The sequence below is a fragment of the Tamandua tetradactyla genome, chromosome 6 (assembly GCF_023851605.1).
Source record: "Tamandua tetradactyla isolate mTamTet1 chromosome 6, mTamTet1.pri, whole genome shotgun sequence".
NCBI classification, from domain to species: Eukaryota; Metazoa; Chordata; class Mammalia; order Pilosa; family Myrmecophagidae; genus Tamandua; species Tamandua tetradactyla.
The window spans coordinates 75256846-75270768 of NC_135332.1; the positions used below are offsets into that span (position 1 = coordinate 75256846).

At 46.5% G+C, this 13923-nt stretch overlaps 1 protein-coding gene across 3 annotated transcripts in view; it reads left to right on the forward strand.

Annotated features, from left to right (window-relative positions):
* TBCD (tubulin folding cofactor D) overlaps nucleotides 1–13923 on the forward strand; it is a 251762-nt gene that overhangs the window by 134527 nt on the left and 103312 nt on the right. For all 3 annotated transcript variants that reach the window (XM_077166310.1, XM_077166311.1, XM_077166312.1), the window contains one exon: nucleotides 3061–3217. In XM_077166310.1, coding sequence (XP_077022425.1) covers nucleotides 3061–3217 — 157 coding nt within the window. The remainder of the gene's footprint in view (nucleotides 1–3060; nucleotides 3218–13923) is intronic.

The following is a 13923-nucleotide window of genomic DNA, read 5'->3' on the forward strand; positions in this document are numbered from 1 at the left end:
TGTGAGCAGTAGCAGGACAAAGACTGTTGAGAACATCTGTAGTGGGTTATAGTGGAGAGCCCAAGCTCGTGATTCCACGGAGCTGCACTGCTGTGTGGTGGACTACAGTCCCGATGCTGCTCTGGGGGACGGACAGCCAGGCCGTGGAGAAGGCAGACCTTCCTCCACCTGTCCGAGGCTGGGCGAGGGTCGAGTGTGTGGGCCCAGCCAAGGGCAGCCAGCTTCTCTGCTTATTTAAATTCTGGGATGTCCAAGGAAAGGAACTAGGGGTAGTGATGGCATCCTTAGGCCTGCTTATGGCCCTTTGCATGGTGGCTTGGTGAGGTTCTTGTCTGCCACCTGGGAAGAAGGCCTGGCCTGAGCAGGAGAAACGAGTCACGGCTGCTTATGATCCTGGCTGAGGTGGTTAAGAGAAAGAATAAGAGGTCTTAACAGAAAACCTAAGTCTGGTTTGGGGGCTAGCTGTTGCTAGACTGTGGGAGCCCAGAGGCAGTGCCGAAGGTGGCTGAAGACGTTTGGGATGTGTGCTGCAGAGCTGCAGGTGTACACTGAGGGGTCCTGGCCTCGAGTGGGGTGCCACAGTGTTTGGGCTGTGATGGCCCAGTGCTGGCTCTCTGGGTGCTGCCCCCACCTTCCCAGGCTGCTCTCTCCACCCTGACTCGCACACGAGGCTCCAGCCTCCTGCCTGTGCCCCACAGCTGATGCCTGTCGAGGCAAGACAGGAGCCTCTCTCAGAAGGACTTGGCCCCTGGCCCAGGACCTCCATGCAGCAGAGCGGCCTGGGAAGAGAAGCTGTGTGTGTGTTTGGAGGGGTCCAGTTCACGTAGGCACTCGCCCCTTCTCCTGAGACCAATGGAACTATGCTTTGAGGCAGAAAAGAGGGTTAGATGGAGCCATGGTTAGACGTACTCTGGGTAGGTTTTCCTCAGTAACTGTCAGTAAGCCCCCAGAAGGCCCAGCTGTCTGCTAAGGCAGGTGCCCCTCACGGGACACAGCTCAGTGGCTCATGCCTCTCTTTCCTGGTGACTGACTTACTAACCAGAGAGTTCCCCCTGCAGAAACCTCTGTTTTAGAAGGAAGGGGCACCTAGGCTCTGTGATTCTGTGATCCTGTGCTCAGAGGGGGGCCTGGGTCCCAGAGGGGGTGGGCAGCCAGAAGGGGACAGTGACTATGGGCCTGGGTCCGTGGGGGTGGGCTTCTACGTGAAGGCACTGAGTGGTTTCTGAGGGTTGCCACTCGGTGCAGCAGCCTCAAGCAGATGTTACGAGCGCTGACCTCTGTCATTCACACTTGTCTGTTTTGAAATTGATTTTGTCCAGTGGACTGGTAAATTGGGACTCTGCAGTTAGCATCCAGAGTCCTCTCAGGCAGTGGACTTGCTGAGTGGGCGGCCATTTCCAGGCAGTTTTGGGGCATCCATCAGTAGTGCTGCCCCCATGCATCTGTGTGCTGCTTTTCTCCTAATCGGCATGGCCGCCTATCAGTCTGATACCCTTTAGGCCGCGAGGGGGCCAGAGCCAGGGGAAATGCCAGGCAAACTGGGATTTTTATCGATTTTATAGGTTTGGTTTAATTCAGGTTGAAGTATCATTTAAAAATTGCTTATTGAATTTAATTTGCTTTATCCACAAATGAGTGTTGTGGTACAGTACTGTTCTGTTTGGCGCATGCCCTGCTCCCCCGGAGTCTGAACACAGCCCCCACTGTCAGAGTCTGCCTTAGAACTTTTCCAGGTATATACGGTGCCTTCCCGTCAGGTAGGTGCCCACGTACTTTGCTGAGCCCTTGTGGGCGTGAGTCCCCTGCTTAGTGAAACCTGCATGGCGTGCCCACAGAGGATGGGGGTGAGGGGTTGTGGGCTCTTGCCCCCCCCCCCCACCAGGGAGGATGGAGGTGTCAAAGGGCTCCTACCCTACCCCCCAGGAGAGGGGCCCTGAGAGACGTAGGCATGGCAGGGCCACTTTGCAGGTTGGAGAGGCAGCAAGTGCTCATTCATCCCCAAGGGAAGTCCGTGCCGGTGGCGTTGTAAGGTCATGGTGGTTGGGGGGTGGGTGGTAGACCAGGACGGAATCTGTGAATCTGAGTAGGGGGTGCTGGGGGGAGCACCAGCTTGTTCATGGGAGGGAGGGGGATTTAAAGTTAACATTCTGTCTTTGAATTGCAAATTGAAATTTTTTCCCTTAAGCTTTTTTCCTATTACATTTTTATAGTCACTTTTAAAACGCTTTTTAAAATTAATATTTGGTTAATTTCTATAATTATTAAATTCTCTTAAATATTTTAAACTGTATTTATAAATATAATATATTTTCTTTTCTCTTTTGATGCATCTTTACAAATACTCCCCCTTATTTTCTTTGTAATTAGGTTGCACATCTTTAATGAACAAATCCTTCTCATGTGTTTCAAATATGTGAATCTGATAAATAATACAGTAAAATTTTAATTTTCAAAAACATTCTGTTTTAAACATTTAAACTCTTGCCATTTTTCTTATGACTCAATAATAGAAGTTTCAATAATAGAATGGATTTAAATTATTCTTTGAGATAATGTAGAAGTGGTCATGGTTTGATTTAATTTATCTCCTCCCCCCGCCCCTGAGCAAAGAGCTGTGGTTCCCTGCATAATTTGGGGTCCCTCTTTGCTCCCTGGTGTGCTTATTCAATGGTAACTGTCTAGCCAGAATTAGAGGGGGCTGCAGGTGTGGGTCTCTTCCATGGTCCAGGCTCCCTAACCTAATTTGTCTGCACCCCCCACCCTGCTCTTTTCTTCCCTGTGTGATGGGAGTTTGCATTTCTCTGAATTGCCTCAGACCCATGATACCCCCTTGGCGAGCTCTACAGACATTTTGGTACCACTCTGAAGCACTGATCACTTCTTCCCTGTTGGGTTGGCTTTTTCCCAATTGCCCCCTGAGTTGATGGGGGTCAGAGCTCTGATGGGACAGGCTCTGGTTGGATTGTGCAGTTCTCCCTAGTAAATGGGGCTATTGGCAGGAAGCCCATGCTCCAGGCACTGCCACCAGCATCTGCTTCATGCTCTCTGTCTCTGCTACAGCTGTCGCTGTGATCCTGAAGGCACTGACCTACGATGAGAAGCGGGGTGCCTGCAGCGTCGGCGCCAACGTCAGAGACGCGGCCTGCTACGTGTGCTGGGCCTTTGCGCGTGCCTATGCCCCGCAGGAGCTGCGGCCATTTGTGGGCGAGATCTCAAGGTAGGGAGTGATCTGTCCTTTTGTGCCCCCCTCCCCAAAGGCTTGCCTTTCACACAGCTGGTGCTGAAATAATGTCACTTTAAAAAGGGGATCTATAGAAAAGGAGTAGCTCAAGATCAGGGTTCATTTCTCGTGGGTGACTGATTCTGATGGGAAGATTTAGAAGGGACATTCTGGGGTCTTTGGCTGGTGTGTGATTAGTGGATTCTTGGATAGAGACCAGTAGCAACTCAGAGCAGTGTCGGAACAGCTTGCAACTCGTGCTGTGCTGTGCTGTGCTGGGCGCCATCGGGAGGCTTCCTTGGAAAGGGCTGTCCTACCTGCCGCTGCGGTACTGGCAGGGGAGCCCTCAGTGGGCGTCTCCTTCCACTGAGGAACTGGATTATTTGGTCCAGCCTTTCATTTTCTAGTTTTATGCACTAGTACTTGGAATATTCGTTAATAACAATATTTACTAGCATGCTTTATCTTCAGAGCCTTTGAAATGTAAATTACCACTCATCAGAACAGCTCTGTAAGAAAGGGAAACATCCGTTTTCTGGTTTATGGTGAAGCCAGCTGGTTACGTGGCATCATGTGACGCTTACAAGTGGCAGGTGGAAGCAGGGCTCCTTCTCCAGATGTGACCTCGTCGGGTGCCTACTGGAGCCCTTGAAGGCTTTCTGGGCTGCCGGAGGTATTGTGTGCAGCCTTTAGGATCTGATATCTTCTTGCTTTGGAAAAATGTAAAACAAGTATGCCTTTGAGGTGATGAACTCATAGGTTAATTTTTTTTTTTTTTGTATGCTGTATGGCAGTGTCACATTTCATTATTGTAGCACTATTTGTTGAATTTTTGTTTGTTTGCTTTGCTTGCTTGTTTGTTTTTTGCAAAGTGCATGGACCGGAGACCGAACCTGGGTTTCCCGCTTAACAGGCGAGAATTCTACCACTGAAGTACCTTTGTACCTCCTTAGGTTAATTTTTGTACCCTAACTTAATACTCTGTTTTTGGACTGAAATCAGTTCCTTTCACTTGACAGAGATCAGGTGCTCTGTCTCTTAATGCTCTCTAATAACGAGGGGAGGGCATCGGGCAAGGTGTGGTGCTGCCAGGTGTAAGACAGATGCCTCCTGAAGCTGGCCCATCACGGGGCTCAGTAAGCGTGCATCACCTGACCCTTTTCCTAGGAAGAGGAACTAGGAAACGTGGTTCCAAGCTTAGGTTCCTGGCACATAAGCTGCTTCTGGGGCCCTGGGGAGTCTGCCCTTATGTTCTTTACGGGCTCCAAGAGGGTGGAAAGGTGAGGGGGTGTCCGAGTCCCCACGCCACACAGTGGGACCCTTTTTCACTACTACCTCAGGGTGCTAACCTCCCCTCATGCCTCAGAGCTCAGTGGCCCCCCAAGGAACGCATAGCCCCTGGACACCACCTGCCCCTTGTCTGGCACCCACGCCTGGGGACCAGCAGCAGGGCTGTGCCCTTTTTTAGTCAGTGTTTCCCTCCACTTCTGGAGGAGGACGGGCAGGGTACTGTCCTGGTTCCCACATCACAGTGAAACCTGCAGAGAAGCGGGATGCTTTCGGCTCTCTGCTGAGGGGTTAAATGTTGCCTGCGGTAGTCGTAAAAATGTCTGCCTTCTCATCTTGCTGCTGTGGGAGAGGAGGGAAAGAAGGTGCTCAAGGGCACTGGTCTTGTAGTAGGTGCAGTGGTGGTAGATGTTACAGTGGATAATGGGTTACCTGCCACAGGAAAGTCCAGGGAAGGCCCAGAGCAGGCGTGGCTGCCACTGTCTGTCCTTGTGCGCTGGCTGCCTGGCTTCTCCAGCAAGCAGTGGGACAGGGGGAGGGAGGGAGCCTGCAGGCGCCTGCCTGTGGAGGGGCCTTGCTGAGCGGGAGCCCTGCCATGGCCGGAGGACACCCAGGACAGCAGTCCTCTGTCCACTGCTGTGGAGACAGTTCTGTTCCCGGGAGGCTCTCCCCACTGCTTCCTCATCCTCGTTCCCTTCCTTTCTGGAAGTTGGTTCTAGAACTAGGAATGAGAGGGAGTAATATATTTTTCTTATTGTTTACGCCAACAGTCAGAACAGTAGCATTTTGCCTTTTTTTTTGATTAACAACATCCCATTCACTCTTTGTGGCCATCTTTTGAGGTAGGTGGGTAGGTGCTGTCAGTATTCCCATCTCACTGGGCATGAAAAGGGGACAGCGCCAAGGGAAGACAATGGTGTATTGCCCTCGTGGGTACCCAGCCCCCTGCCCCTCGTCCCACGGGAAGTCCCTGCCTGCCCAGCCCTGGTAGAGGAAGGACACCATGCAGATGTGTGCTGCTTGAACCTGAACTGACCCCTAGATGGGCAATACTATTTCACAGGAAAAATATTCCTGAGGAATTTCTGTTTTTAGCCTTGTGTTTTGTCTAAGAGCTATAACCGCTACAGGGGCCTGTACTGCTTCTTTCTCTGGAACGCTCAGTGCTGAGGGCTGACAGTTGGCAAAGGGATGGAAGCAGGGTGACGCTGCTCCTTGCCCACAAGAGGGGGTCGCTGCATACTTACCCCACCTGCAAAAAGGGAGTCCCCGCACATTTGCAACACCGGTGTGTGTGTGGGGCCCTGCATACTCATCTAGCCTGCAAGAAGGGGGATACTGCACACTCTCCCCATCTGTGAGATGGGTCCCTGCAACTCATCTAACCCACAAGTAGGGGTCCGTTGTATACTCTCCCCACCTTTGAGAGGGGTTCCCTGTGCATTTTCTCCACCTGTGAGAGTATCCCCGTGTATTCACCACACCTATGAGAAGGGTCCCTGTGTACTTTCCCAAGGCTGTCCCTGCTACCTATTTCTGATGAAAGCTTCTTCTCTCATTGCAGTCTGAGCATAGTAAGTCTAGCATCACTTCCAAGTCTGGTTGCTGACTTTGAGACACAGGCAGAACCCTCATTGGGGTCAGGGAAAGACACACCAGGCCGAAGAGTCTACACTGAGCCCTGCACTGTGTAGTGTCAGACCTGTCATCACACACTAATCTCAGTAGTGACTTCAAGAAAGTGAACTGTCACCAATGATGGAAATCCCAGTCTCAGCAGGACGTGGACTTGAGGCTGATGATTCACCCTCTCTTAGGCTGCGGCAGTGTCCAGTGTTGGCCGAGCAAATGCTTCCGTGGGGTCTTGGGAGTGTTCTGTCTGTCAGGGGCCTGCTCACCTTGAGTGGGCTGCTCTGAGGTTCCATGTTCTCCTTTTCCATGTCTGCTGGCTGCACTAAGCGGACTTTAGTCTTTATGGGCACTACAGCAGCTGCGAGACAGTTTTTCAACACCACAGTGTGGTGTTCCATGGTCACCCTTGTTGCGGGAAGGAAAAGACAGATTTGGAGCTCGATGAGCTCGCACCTGCGCTGCTGCATTCCTCATCTGTCAGTGGAACAGGACAGGGCAGGGCAGGGGTGTCCTGGCTGCCCGGAGGTGGGCGGGGCACTTCTGTCAGGGACGCATTGGGGTGGAGGCGGGGAGTGGGGGCAGCCTACTTACATTCTGAGTCGGGCACATTTCAGGAAATGCACTGTGCATGAGGACATAAGGAATGGGCAGGACGGCCCTAAGACAGCTGGAGCTGGAGCAGAATTACTACGTGGCTGTTTCAAGCATCCGCCTGTGGAAGCTAATTTGGTTACACTTGGACCCTTTGATCTTTAGGGAGGTTAAACTTCCTTGACTTCCCGGGCATTCCTGAGAGATTACTAATGAGTTTACTTACGCAAATTATACACAACGAAACCAGCAGCTGGCGGGCAGGCGCATATGCTTTTCTCCTGCTTCGAAAAGGCCCCCTGGGCACTGCAGCCTGCCCCATGGGATCTGCTGGGGCCTTGCGGCCCCACCCGGGAGTTTTCCTCAGTCCAGTTTGACAGGTTCTAAAGGAGTGCGTGCTCCAACCCTTCCCTGTCTGTCCAGACTCCTGGCATTCTGGTGGGGCTGGGGCGGGAGGTGAGTGGGGTGGGCAAGTGAGTCACAGGTGCGCCAGGTAAGCGTGGAGGATGCTGCTGGCGAGTGCCGCCCGCCCCAGTATCGGTTGGGTGTGTCCTTCACCCTTTGCTTCCCTGGCTTGTAATAAATGACCACATTTAATTAGTAGCTCTTAGCCCATTAATTCTGACAAAGGATAAAATCTTGATCTTTAGCTGTACTTTCTGTGTATGCTACAGAAGTGGACAAGTGAGGTTGGGACATCATTCTCAAAATGACATAAACATCTGGTAAACAGAGCAGGGAGGTGAGGAGGGAGCAGGTGGGCTCTGTGTGGGATCCTGGGATACAACAGTGGGGGTCTGCCTGGTCCACACACAGCCTGGGGGAGCTTTAGAATTCCCCAGGGGCCCTGAGTTTTCTAAGGAAATACATTCAGGTGACTCGTTGCTCACTTTATCTCATGGATTCCAAATTTTTTACTGAATAAACTTGGATTAACTGTTCTTCCACCTCATCTTGTAAATGTGTGCCCATGCTAGGTTTTTTCTTTTTTTTCGCATTTTTTGTTGTAATATAACATATACAAAAAACCAATAAATTTCAAAGTACATTGTGACAATAGTTATAGAACAGGTTTCAGAGTTTGGTATGGGTTACAATTCCACAATTTTATGTTTTTGCTTCTACCTGCTCCAAGACACTGGGGACTAAAAGAAATATTAATAAAATGACTCAGCAGGCAAACTCATTTGTTAAATCCTAACTTCTCTGTTATAATTCTTCCTTCTCCTTTGATCCTTTTCCTCGTCTTTAGGGATATTTGAGCCATGTCCACTCTAACTTTTTCATGTTGAAAGGGCTGTCAGTAATATGGGATGGGGGATAGAACTAGTCGATGTTCTGGAGAGGCTGGCCCTTCTGGGTTTTAGGACTTACCTGGCCTAGGAACCCATTTGGAGGTTGTAGGTTTCTGGAAAGTTATCATAGTGTTTGGAACCTTTGTAGAATCCCAAATAGAGCCTTTTGATTGGAGCTTGGCAAACCATGGTAAATAGTAATATCTAGCTGAAGTTTGCATGAGAATAGCCTCCAGAATAGCCTCTGAATTCTACTTGAGCTCTCTCAGACACTGATATCTTATTTTGTTACAATTATTTTTCCTCTTTTGTTCAGGAAAGCATTGTCAATCCCATGGTGCCAGGGCCAGGCTCATCGCTGGGAGTCATATCCCGTGTTGCCAGGGAGACTTTCACCCCTGGATGTCATGCCCCATGTAGAGGGGAGGGTAATGTTTTTCCTTGCAGAGTTGGGCTTAGAGAGAGAGAGGCCACATCTGAGCAGCAAAAGGGGCCCTCTGGAAGTAACTCTTAGGCATAACTATATAGGCTAAGCTTCTCCATTACGTAAATAGGCTTCACAATAGCAAGCCTCAAGATCAGGGGCTTGTCCTATTGATTTGGGTGTCCCTAATGTTTGAGATGTACCAGGGATTTCCCTGGTAGGAGAGTTTAATAGTTCCATATTTTTTCTCCAGTCTCTCAAGGGACATTGTCAGTGCTTTTTAATTATAAATTTCTTCCTTTGTTCTATTAGAGTAGGTAAAGTTCTAAAGTACAGACAATGTCCTCCTTACCCCTGTATTCTGATTTACCTTAGTCCCAACCTGATCGGCTTCTTTTCTATCTCTAATTGAAGCCTGATTTATTTTTCACTTTCTTTAACAGTTGTTGTATGTGACAATGCTGACCTTCAGAGCTGCAGAATTCCTACTCTGAACCTTAGGTGACACACAGGTACCCAAAGTTCCCAATCGTAGCTATTTAAAAAATGTTAAAAAAAGAACTTTTTAGGTGAACTTAATCCTGTTTTAAATTAGTGTTGGTTGGTGGGGCGTGTGGGGGCAGTGCTGGCACAGGGAGGGGCTCAGCAGGGCTTTCTCTCTGGAGAGCAGCTTATCCTGGAAAACGAGGAAGGGTGAAGCCTTGCTTGGAGCCATGTCTTCTTCTCACTCAGTGTTTCTAGTGGCACGAATTCTGACAATGAAGATGCCCTTTTTTTTTTTCTCCAAGAAAACTGAAGTGATGATTCCTGTCAGACCAAGTAAATTGCCATTCGGTCTTCATTTGTGCACAGATAGGATTTAAAAATGGCTTGAAAAGCTTTCTCTTGTTTTACCATGTTACTGGGCAGGATCTTTAATTCTTATGGTTTAGGATTGAAATTAATGCAGGTTTTCCATTTTACTTGAGCAAAGATGTGATTTGCAATGGTCAGAAACACGGATAATAAACTGTTAGTCTGATATTTTGAAAATTTTTGATTTTGGAATTACAGAATTACTACTACTTAAGATAAAAACAGTGTCTGTTCTTTATTGCTATAAAATATTATACAAATTAAGAAAAATTGAATTGTGGTGTGAGACCTACTCTGCTGTACCTGCCAAAGATCAGGTGTGGTGTTCTTCCAGCAGGTTAAGACATGCAGTTTCCCTTGACTTGAACAAAAAGAAAATCTCTTACAATTGGACACAGCCCATTCTCTCTGTTGGGAAATCCTGGTGAAGTATCACATAAACTCCTCCAGCGAAAGCAGACAGGTGAAGACACCTGAAACCCGCCTCGGCTCATACAAACTGCCTTCTCTGCTCTTCTCAGCTCAGCCCCTGAGTGTGAGATGAAAGTGCATGACTCACTTAGAAGATTGGGGATTCGTCTTTCTAAGTAAATCTTTAGAAGCACAAAGGAGACCTTGGGGGTACCTGTGGGAGTGGCAATATTGGGAAAGAACTTTCACATTTATATTCAACCAATATTATTAGACTTGTTTGTATTTGAAGCATACTAGTATTTCTTGATAAGCCAGTTTTGTTCTGAAAGTGTGAAATAAGAGTGGTTTTAAAAGAAATTAGTCCACATGAAAACAGTATTCAAAGTCTGTTCATTCACAGTTGATTTGTTAACTTAAAATTCTACAGTTGGTGAAAAGCAGTGTTTTGCAAGTGACGTTGTTTTGTTCTCCATTCTGTGAAGTTTGGTAAAATATGGATACAGCAGTAAATATTTTAAGACATTTACTTGTGGTTTGAGTGAATGAGATGTGGGTAGATCATGTGGCTGGGTTCCCCTGCTATCTGCTGGCGGCCTCTACTCGGTTGGCCTCAGACATGCCTGGCTCTGGGTGAAGGGCCTCTGGTGGTTTGCCCTGACTCTCACGCTGTGTCTGGGACAAAAGTGGGGGAAAAAAATCACCTGTGCTCTCGCTGCCCAGATAGACTACCCTGCTTTGTAATTGTTCATACTTGTTTCTGCTCAGTGTTTTTCACAAACAGATAACTTCCTGGGGCCTCCAGAAGCACATAGTCTGTGGCCAGTGGGGTTGCCAGTGAGATGAGCGTGCTGATTCTGGCTGTCCTAAGCGAATGCCAGAAGGGACAGTGGGCGTCACGTCCACACCCTCTCTGAAGGGCAGCAGGAGACGGCGGGTCTGGTCATCAGCATGGGTGCCGGCAGGAAGGACACTGAAAACGCTAGAAATGAGCCTTCAGCATAGACTTACGGATGTTGTGACTTCATCTCAAACATGAAGGCTCAAAGTGTATTTATTCCACTCCTGTTGGTGGGTTCTCTTTTATTTTTGCAGAGTAGTTTCATCTTCAGATGAAAATAGTTTTTGTGTCATTCCCTCTTAATTCACCTGAAAACTTTCACAAACCTACCCTGGAGGGGGGAATGCTAGAAATGTGACAACAAAACAAAACATATTTATTTTTTTAGTGACTTTTGCAGCACTAAAATAAAACCTTGCTTAAAAGTGGACTTCACCAGCCCTGGGTGGGGCCACTTTGGATGAGGGCACAGAGTGCGCAATAGGTGGTCCCGCGGAGGCCTATGTAAATCTGGGGGCTCCTCAGCTCCAGCTGTGCTGGCTGCAGCTGCCCAAGAAGGAAGAGGCGCCTATAGCTGAGATCCCCATGGGCTGCCAGGGGTGAGGGCCTGGTGGGTCGCAGGTGATTGTCATTTTCTTCTCTATATTTTTCCAGTTTATCCTCATTAATTAAGTGTTCCATCATTTGAGGATAGTAATTTAGGACCAGTATAATGACTGGAAATTTCAAGAATTCAGTGTAAGATGTGATCTTACGATATTCTCAGCTAGAGCCAGAGACAGTGAATGTGTCGTCAGCTGCTAACAGAGTCGTGGCCAAGACGGGGTCTTTTCTTAGAACACGTGTGATTTCATGGATTTAAAAATCATCAATATTTAATATATCTTGGTACTAAAAATACCTTAATATGGGATATAATTCTTAAATTCCTACTGATTCTGAGAAAATTAGAATAAAACACTAAGTATTTTGTTAAGAACTGTAGTTGTGTTATCAAATTATCATATGTTTTGAATAGTTAAATGATTTCTAAAAGTTTCCATTAAGGAAAATATGCCATTATGATGCACTGAAGTCAGGTCAGTTGATCCTAAAATATTTTTGCTCAAGTAAGGTGGATTTCTTTGTCTTTAATTCAGTATTTAAAATATTGCTAAACTGGAAGGGGTGGGGGAGATCTTTCAATCAGTATTTAAATCAGTAATTTAAAGAATACCCCTCCCCCATTTTTAGCAATAGTTTGTATTTTCACAGTAAAATTGTGACGTTTAACAGAGGTAGTAATTTTCTGTTAACAGAATTTTCCTGAGATTACTTTATTTTCACCTAGTACTGGAGGAGAGATTCCTGAAATCGTACTTGGTCTTTGAAGATCTTCAGATGCTTAGTTGATTTTTCAAAAAACTTTTATGTTAAATTAACTTTAGACTTACAGAAGAGTTGCCAAAAGTGTAGAAAAAGTTTCCATATACTTAACATCTTAAATTGTACAACTATCAAAACAGAGAAATGAACATTGGCATAATACTCTTAACTAAATAAAGCCTTTATTTAGTTAAAGACTACTGTCTTCACACTGAGTTAATTGGTGTATGTTCTTGGGTCGGGGGTCCTCCAGTCAGGATCATCCCTGTCTTCTCTTGTCTTTCATTACATCTGCACCTTTTCAAAAGCAATTGCTTTATTGGGTTATAACGCACATACTGCACACTTGCCTTCTATAGCCTACAGTTAACTCACACTCCACACACTCACATTCCACAGCCTCCAGTCAACTTACATCCACACACTCACCTTCCATAGGCTACAGTCTACTCACTCCACACACTCTCCTTCCATAGCCTCTAGTCAACTCATACTCCACACACTCACATTCTATGCACTCGCCTTCCATAGGCTACAGTCAACTCACACTCCACACACTTGCCTTCCACAGCCTCCAGTCGATTCACACTCCACATTTTGTCTGTGGGTTCAGACCTTATCACTTTTGAAGAGAACTGGTCAGCCTTTTGTAGAATCCTGTTTGGGCTGGGCAGACGTTTCCTAGTGTTTTGACTGAAGCTGTGCATTATTGGAAAAACTGACCTGAGCGACTGCCCCCACCCCCTCCCCCTCCCCCAGTGGAGCATCTCCAGGGTCAGCGTCCGTTATTCTGACTGGGTGGTACTGCCCTCGCTTGTCGCTGGTAGCCCAGTGTCTTCATGTAGTTATTATTTCTTCCTTGTAAGTAATAAATGTTTTGGGGGCAGCTCTGAGAACATAGAGCTATCCCATTTACCCTTTTAGGTTTATCCACTGATTCAAGTGTTTCCTGCATTATCTTCCCTATGCCAGGTATTTGGTTTTTCCTTGGAAGTTTGTTTCCCTCTCTCTGTCTACATGTATTAATATTGTACCTCTTTCATAACAAAGTGTTGTCCCTTCCTTTGCTTGTATGTTTAATCATTTGTTTTATTCTTTGGGTTTAATCTGGTGCCTTTGTTATTTATTTCATTGTTCTAATTGTCCTAATATGGTTCTTTGGGGTTCTTTTGGGTTGGCTCTGTATTCTTTCAGCAGGGCCCATTCTTCTTTTTAACTTTTTTTTTATTGTATAATATAACATACATACAAAAGCAAGGAAAGAAAAAAAGCGATAGTTTTCAAATCACTCTTCAAGAAGTAGTTACGGAACAGATCCCAGAGTTTGTCATGGGCTGCCATACCATCTCAGATTTTTCCTTCTAGCTTCTCCAGAGCATTGGAGGCTAGAAGGAACATACATTTTTTTATCATTACTTTTTTCTTTTTTTGTGAAAAATAACATATATGCAAAAAAAAAGTTATACATTTCAAAACACTGCACAACAATTAGTTATAGAACAGATTTCAGAGTTTGGATGGATTACAATTCCACAATTTTAGGTTTTTTACTCCTAGCTGCTCTAAGATATTGGAGACTAAAAGAAATATCAATTTAATGATTCCGCATTTATACACATTTGTTAAACCCAACCTTCTCTATATAACTCTACCATCACCTTTGATTTTTCTCCCATTCTTTAGGAGTAGTTGGGCTATGCCCATTTTAGCTTTTTCATGTTGGGAGGGGCTTTTCACAGTGAGGGGTGGGAAGGTGGAACTGGGTGATAATCTGGAAGGGCTGGCCTCTTTAGGTTTCAGGACTTATCTGGTCCAGGGACCCATCTAAAGTCGTTAAGTTTCTGAAAAGTTACCCTAGTGCATGGAAACTTTGTAGAATCTTACATATTGCCCTAGGTTTTCTTTAGGATTGGCTGGATTGGTTTTGGTTGGGGGTTGGTAAGTTATGTTAATAGCAATGTCTAACTGAAATTTGCATGAAGTGCAACCTCCAGAGTAGCCT